The sequence below is a fragment of the Bufo gargarizans genome, chromosome 4, assembly GCF_014858855.1.
Source record: "Bufo gargarizans isolate SCDJY-AF-19 chromosome 4, ASM1485885v1, whole genome shotgun sequence".
Lineage (NCBI taxonomy): Eukaryota > Metazoa > Chordata > Amphibia > Anura > Bufonidae > Bufo > Bufo gargarizans.
The window spans coordinates 220,110,453-220,127,015 of record NC_058083.1 but is presented as its reverse complement, the minus strand read 5'-3'; the positions used below and the strand labels follow the sequence as shown (position 1 = coordinate 220,127,015).

The 16,563-nt window shown below is 44.0% G+C and overlaps 1 protein-coding gene across 3 annotated transcripts in view; it reads right to left on the bottom strand.

Annotated features, from left to right (window-relative positions):
* The window catches only part of ARHGEF10 (Rho guanine nucleotide exchange factor 10), a 172,467-nt gene that overhangs the window by 114,926 nt on the left and 40,978 nt on the right, over nucleotides 1-16,563 (bottom strand). For all 3 annotated transcript variants that reach the window (XM_044288945.1, XM_044288946.1, XM_044288947.1), the window contains exons 4-8: nucleotides 15,679-15,975; nucleotides 12,931-12,994; nucleotides 11,194-11,273; nucleotides 9,318-9,374; nucleotides 7,964-8,133 (exon numbers count right to left, since the gene is read on the bottom strand). In XM_044288945.1, coding sequence (XP_044144880.1) covers nucleotides 7,964-8,133; nucleotides 9,318-9,374; nucleotides 11,194-11,273; nucleotides 12,931-12,994; nucleotides 15,679-15,975 — 668 coding nt within the window. The remainder of the gene's footprint in view (nucleotides 1-7,963; nucleotides 8,134-9,317; nucleotides 9,375-11,193; nucleotides 11,274-12,930; nucleotides 12,995-15,678; nucleotides 15,976-16,563) is intronic.

Below are 16,563 nucleotides of genomic sequence, written 5' to 3'. Positions count from 1 at the left end.
AAATACTCCTCAAAAATGGTAAGAGGAGTGTTTTTGCTCTTCCGGAAAAAATGTAGTGCTACCTCTGGCATCTGTTATGTGACACCCTACATATCATGTAACTTCTGACATTCAGTAAGCTAAAGTGTTAAATTATGTACATGTGCTGGATCAGCACACAGGACACATCCACGTGATAAATAGAACTAGTGCTGGAATAATGGTTTTATTGTGGATATTACAGTAACTACATTACTGTATGCATTTACATGGCCACCTACCTCTAGGTGATGTAAAAGGACCGCTTGTCTCTAGGTGATGTTGTCAATAATATTTTTAGTGAAAGTGAAAGGCTACTGTATGGATATAATGAGTGTATGCAAGCAAAATATTAAATAGATGTGTATTAGAAAATTGTACAACATCCTGTTCTCTAAACAATTAAATGTAATCATTATAACCGGAATACCTCTTTAAGCTACTGCACAAACCCTTTAAATCTTCTGGATAAATATGGTTTTAATTTGGGCGAGTTCAAGAGATAAGTTCTTGGCACACACATTTTTTGGCCAGCACGCTAACTGCATGGACAAGCCGATTACAAACTTCACTGCTGAACACAAAAGTGACATAAACCCAACTATTCCAGCAATGGAGAGAGGTAATCTCTAAGGCCCCTTTCACACGAGCGAGTATTCCGCGCGGGTGCGATGCGCGAGTTGAACACATTGCACCCGCACTGAATCCTGACCCATTCATTTCTATGGGGCTGTGCACATGAGCGGTGATTTTCACGCATCACTTATGCGTTGCGTGAAAATCGCAGCATGCTCCTCTTTGTGCGTTACGGTGCGATAATCCACGCAACGCAGGCCCCATAGAAGTGAATGGGGTTGCGTGAAAATCGCAAGCATCCGCAAGCAAGTGCGGATGCGGTGCGATTTTCACGCATGGTTGCTAGGTGACAGTCTATTCACTGTATTATTTTCCCTTATAATATGGTTATAAGGGAAAATAATAGCATTCTGACTACAGAATACATAGTATAATAGTGCTGGAAGGGTTAAAAAAATAAAAAAGTTAACTCACCTTATCCTCTTGTTCGCGTAGTTCGTTCCCGGTCTGTTCTTTGCTAGCTGTGGGCTTGGGCTAAAGGACCTGTGGTGATGTCAGATCACATGCTCCATCACCATGGTGATCGACCATGTGATTGGAGCATGTGATCTGACGTCACCACAGGTCATTCAGCCCAAGCCCACAGCTAGCAAAGAACAGACCGGGAACGAACTACGCGAACAAGAGGATAAGGTGAGTTAACTTTTTTATTTTTTTAACCCTTCCAGCACTATTATACTATGCATTCTGTAGTCAGAATGCTATTATTTTCCCTTATAACCATGTTATAAGGGAAAATAATACAATCTTCAGAACATCAATCCCAAACCAAACATGCGCGATTTTTCTCACACGAGTGCAAAACGCATGACAATGTTTTGCACTCGCGCGGAAAAATCACGCATTTTCCCGCAACGCACCCGCCTCTTATCCGGGCAAAAAACATGGCGCCCGTGTGAAAGAGGCCTAAGGCTACTTTCACACTAGCGTTTTTTGCGGATCATGGATCTGCAAAAACGCTTCCATTACAATAATACAACCACATGCATCCGTCATGAACGGAGCCGGTTGCATTATGTCTTCTATAGCCATGACGGATCCTTCTTGAACTCCATTGAAAGTCAATGGGGTACGGATCAGTTTGGCTCCGCTTCGTCAGGCGTATGGTGCCTGAATGGAGACAAACTGATGCGTTCTGAGCGGATCCTTTTCCATTCAGAATGCATTAGGGCAAAACTGATCCGTTTTGGACCCCGCTTGTGAGAGCCCTGAACGGATCTCACAAACGGAAAGCCAAAACGTTAAGGCAGTGCAGAAACACACATCCCAAGGTTACAGGAATGTAGAGAGCCAGATGCATCACTTGCTGGCTGCTCGGGACACTGTTAATGTAATGTTTAAACGTACCCTCTTGTAATTATACATTAGAAGCACCAGTGTTATCTAAAGTTATAGGAAACAAACAGTAATAGACATATTCTTCTGAAGAGCGAGAGTGAAATGTGTACATGGACGGGTAATGCATAATGTAATGTGGTAAAGAGCTCCTGGGTGGTAATCCTCTACAAAGACACAGCCTGTTAGCTCGTGTTATGCGAAGAATGAATATACGATTATTAACTGCCTTATCACATAAATAAGCGTAGATCACAATAACAGAGCATGAAATAAATGTAAACCAGTCGTTGAATGTTTGGGTGAAACTCACCAAGATGGCCTTATACAAAGACTTGCCAAGCCCATAAAATGTTCATTTGTATCTATCATCTAACCAGGCATATGAGGTAGACAATTGCCAAGACCGTGACCTCTAAACAAAAAAGCTTTCTACTCCATGAGTAGCAGCCAAGATTGGACTGCTTATTAGGCCAGGTTCATATAGGGCAGTTTGATCCACTTTTTTGTTTTTTTAGGCAAACCCTGAAGAGAAGAAACTTTTAAAGGAAGAACTTGCTGTAAAATCATTACAGCCTGTGCCAGAAAAGAGTCATGGTTGCTTGAGAGGAGTCACAGTTATTCATGAGCTTCTCCTTCCCAGCCACCTGCTTATGATTAAAGGTACGGCCATATGTCCATATAAAAAGGAGAGAAAGTATTAGGGTCCATTCACACGTCCGCAAAATGGGTCCGCAATTTTGCGGAACAAGTGCGGACAGATTCATTTTCAACGGGGACGGAATGTGCTGTCCGCATCCGCATTTGCGGATCTGCACTTCCCTTCCGCAAAAAAATAGAACATGCCCTATTCTTGTCCGCAATAGAGTGCCGGCGATGTGCGGTCCACAAAATGCGGAACGCACATTACCGGTGTCCGTGTTTTGCGGATCCGCAAAACACAAACGGACGTGTGAATGGGACCCTTAAGAGCAGATACTACTTCTCTTTTTTAAATCCATACCTGGTTTTGGTTTCAAAAATTGTATTAAAAATTTTTAACGTGTAGCTGTACTCAAGGACAAATCTGTCAATCATGGGAAAGAAGGAGCTCATGAATACCCATGATTCCTCATGCATTTTGCGACTTTTTTGGCAAGGGCTGCAATGATTATACAGTAAGTTCTTGGCAACCACCTAATATTAGCGTATGAATGACAGACAGCTGAAATCAGTGTCTCTCACCACTTTATGCTGTCCTCAAAGAGGCCAGCATTAATTTGACGACAGGTTGAGACTTACAATATCATATTTTTCAGACTATAAAGACACAACTAGGATTTGGAGGAGGAAAATAAGAAAAAATATATATTTTTCATCTGACTTCAGATCAGACCCCCAGCCTTCATCAGGCCTCAAATCAGACCCTCAGACCCTTAAGCTCCATCAGCCTCAGATTAGACCCCCCAACCTCCATCAGCCTCAGATCAGACTCACCCATCAGGCCTCAGATAAAACCCCAGATGAAACAGTTAATATAATAATAATAATAATAATAAAAAAAAAAAAAAAAACACGTACAAAAATCGATTGCTCCGCATAGCGCTACCATTCTGCCACTCACTGCTCCCTGGTCTTCTGGTCCACACTGCACTGTGACCTAACGTCGGACATCGTAATGTCATGGTGCATGCCAACATGCACTACGTTGTGATGCTGTACACCATAAGGACACTGTGCAGAGCAGGGCCCTGAAGAACATCAGGGAGGGTGAGTACAGCCGCGCAGCGTTTCCCCGCACCTCCCACATGCTGAAAACCACTTCCATAATGAAAGTGGTCATTAGCATTCGGACAATAACACCCACTGCCACTTTTCCGGTTTCCTGGAAGTCTCCATGACAGCACATCCATAGACTGATTTCCTCATAGGACAGGAACAAACACAGAGAGGTTAAAAACCCCACCCCTACCCCTCATCGCCATCGTATTTTAATGGAAACCAGGATAAAGGGTAGAGCCTGAAAAGAATAGAATAGGGTGAGAAATATGTGCTGTTAGGGGGACTTCCAGGAAACCGGATTACCGGTCAGTGTAATACTTATTTCCCCAGTCGTCTCCATGACAGCACATCCTGAGAACTAAAAAAAAAGTGAAAACAAACTCTGGGAGGGACTGCAGCACCCAGGACTTGCGTCCAAAGGCCATGTCCTCATTGGCAAATACATCATGCCTATAATGTTCAGTGAAGGTATGGGCCCTCTTCCAAGTGGCCACCCTGCAAATCTGCTCTAAGGAGGCAGAGGCCCTTTCGGCCCAGGATGTAGACACTGCCCTCACTGAATGGGCTCTGAGAGAAGGAGGAGGTTCTTTACCGGAAGCTCTATATGCTTCCGGAATAGCATTCCTTACCCAACAGAGTATAGAGCTCTTTGCCGCTTTCCTGCCTCTATTAGGGCCAAAAAACTGTACAAACAAATTTTTGTCTATCCTCTATTCTCTGGTAACATCTAAATAATAAAGAACGGCCGTTCTCACATCTAGATTATGGAATTTCGCTTCCTGTTCATTTCTGGGATTGGCACAGAACGAGGGAACGAGAGTGAAATGTACATAATACCTTTGGGAGGAAACTGGGGTCTAGTTTAAATATGAGCTTATCCTCAAAGGTCCTAAAAAGGGCTCTTGGATGGACGGGGTCTGAAGTCCACATACTCTCCTTGCAGAGGATATTGCTACCAAAACAAAAATGTTTTAGGAGTAAGCCACTTGATAGACAGAGAATCTAGAGGCTCAAACGGGGAATCTGACAAGCCTAAAATAACTATATTTAGGTTCCACAGAACTACCATATTCTTAATTTTAGGGTTCAGCCTATCTGCAGCTTTCAAGAACCTAGAAACCCAGGGGAAATCATAAAAATTGGTGTTATAAACGACACCCAGGACAGACACCTGCACCTTTAGAGTGTTTGGGGAGAGACCCATATCCAAACTATCCTGAAGGAAATACAGAATGAGAGGGATATTGGGAGTAGACTGGAGGCAAACTTCTTCCAAACCTTAAGATATGCCTTAGAGGTATTGGACTTCCTAGTGAGCATTATGGTACCTACCACCCTCTGAGATAGACCCAGACCTAGGAGGATGGACTGTTCAGTAACCAGGCTGACAGCTTGAGAAGCCTGGGGTTCGGATAATTGATTGGACCCTGCGTTTGAAGGTCCTCTGTCGGAGAAAACAGAATTGGATACTCCCGGCTGAGGGATCGCAGATGAACGAACCAGCCCCTTTTGGGCCAAAAGGGGACCACCAGGATTAGGGTACATTTCTCGGTCTGGAATTTCTGCAGGACCTTCGGAATCATCGGAATTGGGGGAAAAACATAAACAAGACCCGAAGTCCAATCCTGAGTGAAGGCGTTTACCGCCACACAAGGATCCCTTGGGTTGAGGGAGAAGTAATGAGACACTTTGTGGTTTTTCTTTGATGTGAACAAATCCAGACTCGGACTGCCCCAATGAACCTGGATCTTCCGAAAGGCTGTTTGAGAAAGAGACCACTCGCCTGGATCTAGTCTCTGCCGACTGAGAAAGTCTGCCCTTATATTGAGGGAGCCCTTTAGATGCACCGCTGCGAGAGATCTTAAATTCGTCTCTGCCCACGAGAAAATTTGTCTTGAGAGACACTGAAGATGACCGGGCATTGTGCTTCCCTGATGTCGTATGAAAGCCACTACTGTGGAGTTGTCCGAGTGGACCAGTACATGACGGTTTCTTGACTGGGCCTGTGTTGCTTTGAGACCTTCCCATATTGCCTGAAGTTCCCTGTAATTGGACGACATCCTCCTTTGAGGTTCGGATCAAGTCCCCTGGAAGGAACTTCTGGCTGCAAGGGTGCCCCAGCCACAGGAACTGGCATTCATTGTCAACGAGAAAACGTCTTCCTGATTCCAGAAAACCCCCGTCTGTAGATTCTCGTCTCTGAGCCACCACTGTAAAGGAGATTATTACTTCCCTGTTTAGAGATATCCTCTGGTCCAGGGTTGACTTAGACCTGTTCCATTTCCTGGGGACGATGTCCTGCAGAGGTCTCATGTGGTATTGAGCCCAGGCAACCACGGGAATGCAGGACGAGAGGCGTCCTAGAATTTTCATGCCCTCTCTGATCGAGTAAATGTTTTTTTTTCAGGAATTGCTGGACTCTGAGCTGCAGATCCTGGATCTTTGGGAAAAGGTAAGAAAGATTTCTGGAGGACGGAATCTAGAAGGATGCCCAAAAATACTCTCCGATTGTCTGGAAGGAGGTTGGATTTTTGGCTATCCAGCCCAGGGCCTGAAGATGAGAAAGAACCACCTGAAGATGGGAATGAAGAAGATCCGTATTTTCTGCTATGACTAAAAGATCGTCCAGATACAGAATTATTAGTATCCCCTTCTGGCTTAGGAAGACCACTACCTCTTCCATGATCTTGGAGAAGATGCGAGGGGCAGAAGATATTCTGAAAGGAAGGGAGTTTAATATAATGATAGATCCTTCCTTCCAGCCGGACTGCGAATCTTATTTTATCTTTTATTTTCTGGATTGGGATGTGAAAGTATGCATCCCTGAGGTCTATCGTGGCCATCATAGCCCCTTTCTTGATGAGTTTTACAGCAGACCCTACTGTTTCCATCTTGAATCTGCGATAGGTGATATATTTGTTCAGTGGCTTCAGATTTATTATAGTCCTGAATCAAAGATATCAGTATCCGAAAGATCAGGATTTACTGAATTGGAATCATGGATTTGATGTCTTCCAACAGGCTAGTGGATTCAGATTTAACCGATGCGGTACATTCTTTACACAAAGGTTTAGTCCCAGAAGAAGGCAGACGTTTTGAACACAAGCCGCACTTCCTGGCCTTAACCTTAATAGAGGAGGAAGACTCCTTTTCTCCCTGAAACATATAAGGGAGAGAAGGGTCAACCACTACAGGGTAACAACCATACAAGAAGGGTGCCTGACACAGGCTACTCACTGGACCCTGGAAGTGGGAGGCTCCGATCCTGAGCCAGGTGTGGTAGGGGCACTCATCATCAACAGGTCCCGTCCACCAGAAAGCCAAAAGGCACAACCAGGGGTGAAAACTGCTAGGCGCAATCTTCTATACAACGGGCATGCGCCGGATTTACGTCACGACGCAAAGCCACTCCCCCTCTGTGTCCGACATCACCACCCCGCGGCTGGAGGGAAGCGTGTCCTAGCGTCGTTCCAGCCACTATATTGCCACTCCGCATATAGCCCTCCTGGACCGCTACAAGAGAGAACTTCACCGGGGCCAACAACATCGCCAGAGGCCCGGGCACAGACCATGCAGGAGGAGGGAGAGCCGCGCCACCAGAACCGACCTCGGTCTGTACAGGTAAAAGCCTGCTGAGTTACAGACACTGTCAGGAACCCCATAGAGCTCCCAGCCCCTCTCTGGTCTTCCTTCCCTGGCAGGACGGGAAAAAACACTGGCGATGAGAGGTAGGGGTGGGGTTTTTAACCGCTCTGTGTTTGTTCCTGTCCTATCAGAGGAAGTCAGTCTCAGGATGTGCTGTCATGGAGACGACTGGGGAAATACAGTATATACTAGTACTTTTTTTTTTTTTATTGCATCCACTGGTTTTTTTTAGCTTAAAAAAAGCACTAAAACTGTACTATGTGAACCTGGCCATTGCTCAATTGATGGGTAACACAGAACAGGGTGTGGCAGTAACAGTTAACTACATTTTCTGTACACACTACATGCCCTACAAGGCAGGGTTAAGTGCTGCATATGCCAACCAGATACTTTAATTTTTCGTCAACGACCAGCCAACATGTCTTTAGTAATCTGAATACAGAATTGGTAATCTCCAAATGTATTTTCACCGATATTGCAGGTTTAAAATCAGAGTCAGGTTCCCTTTATTATAGAAGGAAACAGTGCAGTATGATGTAAAGAGGTCGAGGGAGAATAGCACACTTACATGTCTCTTGCTGCCTCCTCTGAGGAAAGAGATTGGGGCACCATGCTTAGATTCTGAGTCGCTCTGCTCGTCATAGCTTTCAAATTCACTAGAACTCCATCCATAATCCAAAGAGCTGTTTCCAGCTTCCTCTCCATTCTCCACATCATCATAAATCATCTCCTCAGTATCTAAAATAATATAATGCATTGGTTTATGGGAAATGGAAAATTAATTCACAAAAAGAGGGGAATGCTAAAAAGGACCAAAATAACAAATGTTTAATAATAAACATTTGTTATTTTGGTCCTTTTTTAGCATTCTCCTCTTTTTGTGAATTATTTTGAGATAATAAAGGGGTGCATACCTGCAGTAATAGATTTTTTTATGCGAGCCTGGGAAATGGAAGGGACTAAAATACTTAGAGCATCTGTTACCATGATCAACCTTAGTAAACTAGGCATCCTGCCTGGCTGGGGGTGATCATGCTGAGTGCAAGCACCCCTCTCTTGCAGCAATATGATGTGTCTTTAATGAAAATGTCCTACCTTTATTTCTATGTTATTGAGGTGCACGGAGCACCAAGGGCGAGGCCTAGCCCTTCAGAGCACCACTTAACGTCTGCATTTCTGCCTTAGTCACCTCCTCTCTCTCCCAGTAATTAATAGGGCCAGCCACCATCACTATGCCTGACCCAGGAATCTCGCACATGTGTCGGCGAGAGTTCAGTCAGTGCATGCGCATTAGATCTTATTCAGCTCTCCCTTCTCTGCCAACTAAATTCTCGCCAGCGTACGTGTGAGAGTTCAGTGCAAGGCATCATCACTGTTCCAATGCCTGGACCTGAAATCTCACAGATGTACCAGAAAGGTCTTAGTCAACGCAGTCCAGATCTCAGGATATGGGACTTCCTAAAGGTAGTGGTGAAGTGGTGCTCCGAGGGGCTAGGCTCACCTCTCGGTGCTCCGGCAATTGAATTAGCATAAAAAGGAATTTCCCAATAAAGGCACAGCAGATTGCTACAAGAGAGGGGTCCTTGCACGCAGCAAGATCAACCCTATAGGGAAGTCTAAGGTAGTCCTCCCTAACCATTGGTTTAGGCTGTAGTTTTCTCTCCCAGTGCAGCTCTGTCTCCTCAGATTGACTGCTGTATATAAACACAACTCTCCCACAAGAAAGACAAATTCCAGTGATTATACCTAAATATTTCATGACCACCAGTGAGAAAAAAAAGGCGAGCATACATATACTGAGGTAAATGAGCCCTGGTAAGGAGGAAACCTCGAGGACTTCTTTAAATAAATACTGACAAACAGATTTGATGCTAAATTTCCCTTTTTTTTGGCTTTAAAGACCACACTGTCATAAGGAATACCTGTAGCTGAATCAGAGTTTTCCCTTGGAACGTCATCATAAATCACTTCATCAGGATCTAGAAAGAACATAAAAGCAAATCACATACATACTTAAATAACAGGAAATATAGTTTAGTAATAAAAAATGTGTACAATATCATAGCTGTACACATTGAATATAAAATGTCAAACAAATGTCACCACGTAGCAGTTAGTATGTACAGCCTTATGAGTCTGATGGAAGAAAAAATACAGAAGGAGGAAGAAAGAGGAAAATAAATCAATATTCAGGGTACACCAGGTACTGGCAGCCACCGATGGGGCAACATTTCAGATCACATTGAAAATGCTGTATAAATGCCAAGAATATAGTAACTTATGACGCAATATATGGAGCCCAGCAGATGAGGCAGAGTTCATGCACTGCATAGGGCATGGAAACTTCTGCACTGAAAAAAATAGCCATTCAAGGTAATATATTCATCAACTGTATTTATACCAGAAACCTATTTTATGGGCAAGCTACTGAAATGTAAATTAGTAGCATGCCCTGGTGTCATGAAGTGCCATGGATTTTAATCAGGGCAATGTTAAAAACATAAAAAATATATATATTTATCAACTAAATAATATGAGGATTTTTGTACCAACGGCTCAGCTTGGCCTAAAGAGACAAGTGCCCACTTGACACAGGGTGCAGCTAGTGACTACAGTGGATATCGTAGTTGCCAGTGAAAGCAGCAGTTGGGAAAAAAATGACGGGAAGTTGATGAGAAATGACGAAAAGGAGGAAAAGACACAGGATAGCACCCATACCAAAATAATCATGTTTGTTTTTAGTGTCCTTAAAGGGATTGTTCCATCTCACTATTTCCTTGGAGAGATAGGACTATGCGCCAGCCCCAGATGGTCGGGCTTATGGAAACGGCTGAGCAGGCCATCACTCACCCATTATAGTGAATTAGTGCTACACAAAAAGCGCAGCAGAACAATCTCCAATTCACCACAATGGGAGTTACGGAAACAGCGGAGCTCAGGCCCGCTCAGATGCCTTCATAAGCCCAGACCCCTGGGGCCAGCGCTTAGTCCCATCTTGCTGCAGAAATGGCTAAATGGGACAACTGCTGCTCAACTGGTAGTTACACAAAATGCGCCATCTAAACCAAATGAAATAAAGTAGGGACCTGCTGAAAGGACACCTTTACTCTAAAAGGATTATGTAACCAGGTGTATGTTGTCACTTCAGCACGGAGAGGAAGGAGTCTGATGCATTCATGACATGCTAACTCCCCTCATCCTCCTGCCAATGATTGAGAGATCTCTCCTATTACTGTGCATAGAGAGAAAGCTGTCAATCAGCGGTAGGAGAAGAGGATCCAATATACAGCAGACTCCTTCCTCACAGCACTGACCGCACACACTACGTCTGTTACCATATCACGCTGCTGTCACCTCTCCTGACATGTCTGTTCTAGTAAACTCTTGTGCTCCCCAGGAAATACCAATGATTTAAGAACTCTACATAGAACTATTCTTCCTGGAAATGAATGAAAAACGGACATTAAGGCGTTACCATTTTCAGCCTGACATGGTTGGCGCTAAATTGGACAATGCCAGACCAATGACCCAGTGCTAAACCTATTCGTATATTTCCAAGAGGAATAACAAAGGAATGGCACAAGACAAAACACTAAATACAAACTACTAATACTGCACCAGCAAGTCGAGAGAGCCAAGAGCTCTGCTGTTAGAACTACATTACATTGCCTGAAAGAATCTCGTCAAAGACGCAACAGAAGAGAATAAGGTTAGGCAACGATGTGAGATGGAAAATGTTCAGGAAGCAAGTTATAAAGAATAAAGAAGTGTGGAGATAATGTAAGTCATTGTATTTACTCTCCATCCATTCTGTATTTGCAGGATCGGACACCCATTTTGCCAACACGTCCTCTTCTTTGAAGGCTTGGAAATCTTCACTGTAATGAGGAAGTGACACCACAATACTGACATATTCTTGTCCAAGTATGACAACAGAAAATACGGTAAAAATATACAGCCCAAAAGCACATGAAATATATGTAAGATAACACATTACCAGACAGACTGAATAAAATAAAATAAAAATTAATACATATACATGAACCATGGCCCCGATTCCTGATAAAGCCAAGGGCCCCTTCACAGGGATGAATATAATACATGACCCGAACAAGATAACTATCAAAATCATAAATAAATTTAAAAAAATAAAACACTATCTAGTAGTAGATAGAATGCCCTTGTAACTAAATAAATAGTGTTGCACCAGAGAGAATGTAAAGCCATCATGGCGAACAGAAGCATACAGGATGAGTATAAACATAACCGCAACATAAGACTCATTCCTGAGATACCACGCGAGTACAGTACAGGCACCTGCAGGATATAAGGGCTGCGTTCACATCAGGGAGCTTTCTGTCGGGGGGATATGTCTGAATATCTAAAACCGTACTCGCACATATCCTACATTAGATTCATTCAATGTGGCAAAAATGACATTTTGTACTCCGTTTGACCTGCTTTCTGTTGCATTTGTTTTCAATGACACAATCGCCTACTCTACCGCACTATTGTTTCCTGCAGAAAATAGTGCGCACAGATGGAAAGCAGGCTCAAATGGAGTCCAAAGTTTACGTTTTCGGGTATTCTTACATATTCCCCCAGAGGAAAGACCAGAAGAGAACTAAAACAAGATGTGATCAGACACTGACTAATATTGCTGTGTTACATATTAGGCCCTTGTCCGCTTCCACCGGTAACACGTGGCTGTATGTATACTAGATGTATAGCGTCACCTAATGGACATACATAGAGCTCTACAGCCACTGAACAGCGAGGCTCGTTTTCTCCCTTTATTCTCAAGTATATGCAGTTTGGATTACTTTACTATGTTTAAAGGGAACCTGTCACTGGGATTTTGTGAATAGAGCTGAGGACATGGGCTGCTAGATGGCCGCTAGCACATCCGCAATATCCAGTCCCCATAGCTCTGTGTGCTTTTATTGTGTAAAAAAATAATGATTTGATACATATGCAAATGAACCTCAGAGGAGTCCTGTACGTGAGATGAGTCAGGGACAGGACACATCTAAGATTAATTTGCATATGTATCAAATCGGGTTTTATACACAATAAAAGCACACGGAGCTATGGGGACTGGGTATTGCAGATGTGCTAGCGGCCATCTAGCAGCCCATGTCCTCAGCTCTATACACAAAATCCCAGTGACAGGTTCCCTTTAAACATAGTAAAGTAATCCAAACTGCATATACTTGAGAATAAAGGGAGAAAACGAGCCTCGCTGTTCAGTGGCTGTAGAGCTCTATGTATGTCCATTAGGTGACGCTATACATCTAGTATACATACAGCCACGTGTGTAACGGTGGAAGCGGACAAGGGCCTAATATGTAACACAGCAATATTAGTCAGTGTCTGATCACATCTTGTTTTAGTTTTCTGGTCTTTCCTCTGGGGGAATATGTAAGAATACCCGAAAACGTATTGAAATTTGGGATGGAGCTCCCCTCACATATAAAATATATGACAGTATAGAAAGAAAAAAGAGACACACAAACTGTAATATGTGTTGTATACCTTATATGATTGTTGTCCACGTCCACAAGATGAAAGTGAGGATTAGACACCTCCTCTTGAACGCCTGCAAATGGTGACCAGAACATCCCTTAATGTCTAGGTGACAGTTCAGAAATCAAGACTGCCTTAAAAGTATACAGTACGACTTCATGCCTCTTATCTTGTCCAATCGCTCTTACTGATGCAGTTAGTCATTTTCATGTGCCGATGGTGCAGGCAATTATCGGAATGGGACTTTTTCCTTCCTGATAATTGCCTGCTCATCAGTGGAGGTGAGGAGTGACATTTACATGCAGGGATATTCCCCACTGTATGATGTAGTAGTAGTGATGGCTACTACCAATGCTCATCCTCACGCAGATTCGTGGTCTCTGGGCGACAGATCACTGTTCACACAGAACGATCTGCTGCCCAGAAACCTTCCTTTCATGTACTGTGTGAACAATCATGTCACCCAATGAACAAGCGTTTTGCTCGTTCATCGGGTGATTGGCAGCACCTTTAAATGGGTAGATTATTGGGAACGAGCGTTTGCTGTAATGTTCATTCCTGATAATTTGCCAAACAACTGCACACATGCTGAAGCAGATGAAAGGGTTTCCGTGTGCTTCCGCATCCATGCAGCCGAACACGATAACACATGTCCTATACTTCGCCACAACATGCTGAGCATGGACCCATTAAGTCAGCGGGTCACCACCGTGACGGTAACAGTGTTTTGCAGTTCCGCAGTTTGCAGACTGCAATACACTTATTGTCATGAGAATAAAAGTCTATGATGAAGAGGAGGAAAGGAAGGATTAACACAATTTTAAAGGGGTTTTATGAGAGTATAATATCGATGACCTATCCTCGGGATCAATATCAGATGGTCGGGTGTCCAACACTCAGCATCCTGGGCGATCAGCTGTTTGAGGAAGCCGTGGATCTCCAGAGAGTACCGCAGGCTCCTTACAGCTTACCAAGCACAGCACCATCCCCTTAATAGTGGTTCTGCTTGGTTCTGCAGCTCCGCCCCATTGACTTGCATAGGGCTGAGCTGCAAATAGGCCATGTGACAAATGAACAAAATGTCACTGGCCTAGGAAGAAGAGTTTGATTAGTGGGGGTTTCAGTGTCGAGACCCCCACCAATGGCTAAAACAACGAGCAGGCTGAGCGGTGTCTCTCCTAGCTACTAAAGACAGAAATGGAGACAGCCTCAACAGAAAGTCCATGAGGCAGTCTTCAGCAGCGAGGAAAAACAGTGCTCACCTGAGTGCTTCTTACTTCTCATTTTAGCAATCGGCAGGGGTCTCAGCACTCCGACCTCCTCCAATGAAAACCTTTCACATCACCATGATATATCAAACATTTTACTAACATGTAGTTACTTTTTAAGTGGGCCCATGTATACAAATAAGAAAATGCCAGGTCCTGGATAGAAACACATGGCCCCAGAAATCCCCACTGTGTGCTGTCCACATCCATTCCTTCCCCACAGAGAATGAATGGGTCCGCACCCGTTCTGCAAAATTGCGGAATGGATGCAGACCACAATTGCGGACATGAGAATGGAGCCTAAGGGGTTATTAACAACAAGCACCTTAATAGCCATCGGCGCTGCCCATCAATGACTGCCAGTATGGAGCTTTAATTTTGGCCATGTTGGGCATCAGTATTAGTCGTGTGCCGGAGCTCTCCTTTTTGCATACAAGTTTAAATTGTTTGTAAAAGCATCTATGATCTGTTAGTACCAAGACTTAAGGTGGATTTAGATTAACCTTCGAACGCTCGTTCTCGACAATCTGCCCGTCCAAAGGTGCCACTGATCACCCGATGAATGAGCGAAACGCTTGTTCATCGTAACGTCCTGTCATTCGAGCAGACACCTAAATTATCGTTTCTGGGCAGCAGATCGTGCTTTCTAAGCAATCACAATAGCGGTCCTTCTCCCTCATACTGTGAAGGAGATTGCTGCATGGAAATGTAGCGCTTTACCTCCACTGCCCGAGCAGCCGACCGCGTTCTTTCCCGACAATCTGCTGCTGCTCAGCACATGTAAATGTGCCTTTAGGTGACTGGCTGAACGAACAAGTCTCTGGCCTTGAGATAAATGAGGAAGCACATGGCTCCGAGTGTGAGAGCACTGTCATTTGGACACAGTATGGCACTATTATTTGAACAATGTTTGACAGTACTATTTGGGAACCCTATATAACTTGTTATTTGCACACTGTATGCCACTGTAATTTCTACGGTGTACCATTTTGCACACTGAGAAAATGTACCTAAGCAAATACTTCAAGCAAGGGTTTTCCCACACAAGAATGTGGCATTTACTGATAGGTGGGATCTGTCCTCTAGGACCCTTACACCTTGCAAGAATCAAAGGGCTCTCCAAGGCTCCTTGCATTTTTATCTTCCTGCAGAGTACTGCATGGGGTTCAGGCACAGTTGTCCGCTTCGTGTTCTTGTTTTTGTGATTGGCCAGTGATCTGTGGTTACTCATCCGCACTTCTTAATGATATGTCACCACTAGTCAAGGTAGCAGATCTAGGGGGACAGGGAATCATCACGGATCTGTACCTAAAGGCCACGTACACCTTTTTTTTTTTTTTATAATTGCATTTTTCTCATTTTGTGCTAAAAATATTTTTTAAATTAGTCTTTATTAAAAAATATTCAGGAGGAGTACATAGCCTTTAAGCACTCAAAAACAACAACCGTAAAATGTTTTAAGACACGTTCAAAATGTTCACTGTCTGACCTTGTTCATCAACAGATATGTTGCGGATTATAACTGGTGTGGAGTACGCTGGCAACAATAAGGGCAAGTTGGAAGGGACGGCATAGCCACATGGCACAGGAACAGAATAACCACTTGGCACCCGAGGACTAGAGCAGTCTTCCGCAGACGGAGACTCTAGAGGAGTAGGCTCTCCCTCTTGAAATGGCGCAATATCGATCACAGAATACGGGTTCACTTTCTTTGGTGCTGCACTCAGATCAGTTAGAGCTGGTGGATCTTGCAGTATGGCTCCACAATCATCTTCTAATGGTAGATCTAATTTATAGAAGCAGACTGTTATATTAATAAAAGTATTTCAAATATAGGTTTGCAGTTAATAAATGGAAAACGTTATTAGTGAATCATCAATGTATCCAAACTGTTCTCTTTCCCCCGAGACGGAGCAAGATTGCTGCATTTCCCATCCGCAGTACACTGCTGGAGTACAGGCTGCAATAAACAATATCCAGATTCAGCTAAAGCTATCAGCACTGAACCTGAATCCCCAATAAACCTGCAGGGCAATTATCAGGACAACCCTCTTATAAGGCTGTCTTCACATGGTCGTATGTTGTCCATATTTCCCGGACCGCATGAGGCTCCTGTGAGCTGATCTCACAACATTATACAGGGTGGGCCATTTATATGGATACACCTAAGGCTCCTTTCACACTAGCGTTCGCTGGTCCGCTCGTGAGCTCCGTTTGAAGGAGCTCACGAGCGGACCCGAACGCAGCCGTCCAGCCCTGATGCAGTCTGAATGGAGCGGATCCGCTCAGACTGCATCAGTCTGGCGGCGTTCAGCCTCCGCTCCGCTCGCCTCCGCACGGACAGGCGGACAGCTGAACGCTGCTTGCAGCGTTC